This window comes from Pygoscelis adeliae, unplaced genomic scaffold, assembly GCF_000699105.1.
Source record: "Pygoscelis adeliae isolate BGI_AS28 unplaced genomic scaffold, ASM69910v1 Scaffold100, whole genome shotgun sequence".
Classification (NCBI taxonomy): Eukaryota; Metazoa; Chordata; class Aves; order Sphenisciformes; family Spheniscidae; genus Pygoscelis; species Pygoscelis adeliae.
This window is the reverse complement of record NW_008824034.1, coordinates 1,803,527-1,806,428: the sequence shown is the minus strand read 5'-3', so window position 1 is coordinate 1,806,428 and position 2,902 is coordinate 1,803,527. Positions and strand designations below refer to the sequence as shown.

Genomic DNA, 2,902 nt, shown 5'->3' with positions numbered 1-2,902 from the left:
TGCTTGTTAAAAGAAAAAAACCTGAAAAGTAAGCTGAGTCATTAACTTGTCTGAACTTTGGGGTAGTACGAAGCGCAGTTCGTACGTCTGTGGTAAAGGTGAAGGACTCTTATAAATACATCTGAACAGGGCCATAGGTGTTAATTTTACCAGCAGCGTCTACTCTGCAAGTTAGATGAAATAACGCTGTGTGCCAAGGTGTGTTTGTGAGACTAAAACCACGTTTCATGGATGTACGCAAAGTTTAGGGACAAAGCCTACTAGTGGGAACCTTCCTGCCTTCCCCCAGCCCAGTGTTCCCAGGGGACAAATTTAAGCCTCGTGAAACCCTGGATTTGAGAGCTGGACAGATGCGGTACTGCTAAGGTGTTACAGAGACTGTATACACATTTCTGAAGAACGCTGCTGAGATATGGCATCCTTGGGGCAGCAAATTGTGCATTTCTGAAATACTTTCACTCACTTGACAGATTTGATGAGAAGGAGAATGTCTCAAACTGCATCCAGCTGAAAACTTCAGTCATTAAAGGTATTAAGAATCAGCTGATAGACCAGTTTCCTGTTATTGAACCATGGTTAAACCAAATTATGCCAAAGAAAGACCCAGTCAAAATAGTAAGATGGTAAGTTCCTTTTCACTTAACCTTTGCTTCCAAGGTGATAGGATCGCTTCCTGTATATGTTTATTTTGTATAGTAGATGAACCTAGTGTTTTTGAAAAGCTTCTATACTTTCTTAATAAATAATAGTCTGTGTTATGGCCAAACCAGAAGGTTTGCATGTGCTCATCACGCTCATGAAGGCGTGCTAGTAGGATGTTTGAGGGAAAAAAAAAGCTGCCTAGTAGTGAATGTGCAACATATTGGGGAACTCTCCAGGGGTCAGCCTGTTGTTGAAGGGAAGCGTTCAGCTTTATGGATATGGAAGCTCAAACTTGTTTGGATAGCTTCCAGTAGCATTTTTTTACTATTTTTGGGCTTCCATATATTATTTGGATTATTTTTTTTTTTTTTTAAATAGAAGGTAGTATATTTTTGCTGATTCCTTCTCCTTGTCCAGTCTTTGTATTGCATTTAAAAAACCCAAAGAAATGCAGTTTGTGAACAGCTGGATGTTTGTAGATATTTTCTTTTTTTCTTTCTTTTTTTTAAAGGGGAAGGAAGTGTGCAGGAGGCCACTGTTGAAGAACAAGCCATAAAAAAAGATAATAGTTTTAAATTTTCTTGCTAATTGACTGTCTTAATTCTCAGATGCCAAGATAGATCAGACTCTGTGAAGTGAAATATTTCATTTAAATTATAAAAGGGTTAAGTAGCTGTTGGAATATATATTTTTTTAATCTTGCAGTCATGAACATATAGAAATCCTCACTGTGAATGGGGAGTTGCTGTTCTTCAGACAAAGAGAAGGGATTTTTTACCCGACGCTAAGGTTGCTTCACAAATGTAAGTTTCCTGAGGATGGTAGTGGTGGGGAGAGAGGGGTGAGCGCATGATTCCATGGGACTTCCATAGAACCGAATTAAAAAGAGCTTGCTACTTACACGCACGTATATATTCCAGAATAGATCTTAAAGATATAGTACACCTTCTCAACTATATTGCTTTGCTATTTCAGGTGCCTACATGGATTGCTTTTCCCATAATTATTGTAATGCTATATGTTAAGCAATCTAAACTTTGATTTCTAAGAATTAAATTGTGCAAAGCTCTGCAAAAAATCTTGAGAGAGGTTTCCCTAGGACAGAGATCTAAATTTCCTGTTGTTAGTCCCTATCTTTGTTCTTTCAAGTCTTCCTTTAAACCCTTTTTGCTTCCTTCAAAATACTTGTAGGTTCTTACTAGAAAAATATTCTTTAATCATTAATTTAATGATGTAGTGTATGCTTGTCTCCTGTCAGAATTTATGCTGCACGCTTTTTACAATTTACTCTCTTGCATTATTTTTCTTGCTGTTCTCGTTGTTCTGTTTGATTGTGTTACTCTGACTTGGGTGAGCGTAGGTGTCCCTGAGAATGTTATTCAGTCAAATCTCAGCGTTTGAAATACTTCAAGAAGGTGCATGCACTTGAAGGATGGCTTGGAGGGTTGACAGCCTTCATGAATTTTGTCCATCATCTTTGCCTTTTTTGTCCTGTTAACGTTAAACTGTTTCTTTTTCATGTAAGAGGTTATACATGTAATTTGAGGGATTTAAGACCCCTTAGTTTTAAGACCTCTTCGTATGTGGGCACTTGCGTGATTGTGTTCGTTGGGGAAACTTGTTAAAATGGTTAGTCAGTATATGGGTATATGAGTATGCAGGAGGCATAGGCCTAGTGTTGGATTATCCCTTGGTTCTCAGATAAAAGATGTGGTCTGGGAGAACAGTACTTGTGTCCTTTCGGGACAGTGCAGCCCAGCAGGAGCTCCGGTAACTGTTTCTCAAACTTCCTACCCTCGCAGCGCACTATATATCTAATTGCTCTGTCTAAACTGACTTGATAATGAGTTATTCATGTTGTGCTCTTACTGTATTAATTGTAATGCTGTATTTTTCCCCTCCTAGACCCATTTATTCTACCACATCAGCAGGTTGATAAAGGCGCCATTAAATTTGTACTAAGTGGAGCTAATATAATGTGCCCTGGCCTGACGTCTCCTGGAGCAAAACTTTACCCTGCTGCCGTTGATACTGTTGTTGTATCCTTCTTTAACTATGAATTACTGCTTGCTGTGAGATGAGTTAAACTTCTGTTCTTGTGTTCTCAGCTGATCATAATCTGAGTTACTTTGGATTTTAATGGTATTTAATGGAATAACTAGTAATCTGAAAAGAGCTGCAGAGGTTCAGATGTTATTTGGCAAGCTTAAAATTGTTCTTAATTTTTTTTTTTACTTACTGTGATGTTCCAAACCAAGTA

The 2,902-nt window shown here is 38.1% G+C and overlaps 1 protein-coding gene across 1 annotated transcript in view; it reads left to right on the top strand.

Moving 5' to 3' along the window:
• Positions 1-2,902, top strand: part of MCTS1 (malignant T cell amplified sequence 1) — a 12,307-nt gene that overhangs the window by 5,240 nt on the left and 4,165 nt on the right. Inside the window, exons 4-6 of the mRNA XM_009331202.1 lie at positions 471-623; positions 1,348-1,445; positions 2,548-2,681. Of these exons, the coding sequence (XP_009329477.1) occupies positions 471-623; positions 1,348-1,445; positions 2,548-2,681 (385 nt within the window). The remainder of the gene's footprint in view (positions 1-470; positions 624-1,347; positions 1,446-2,547; positions 2,682-2,902) is intronic.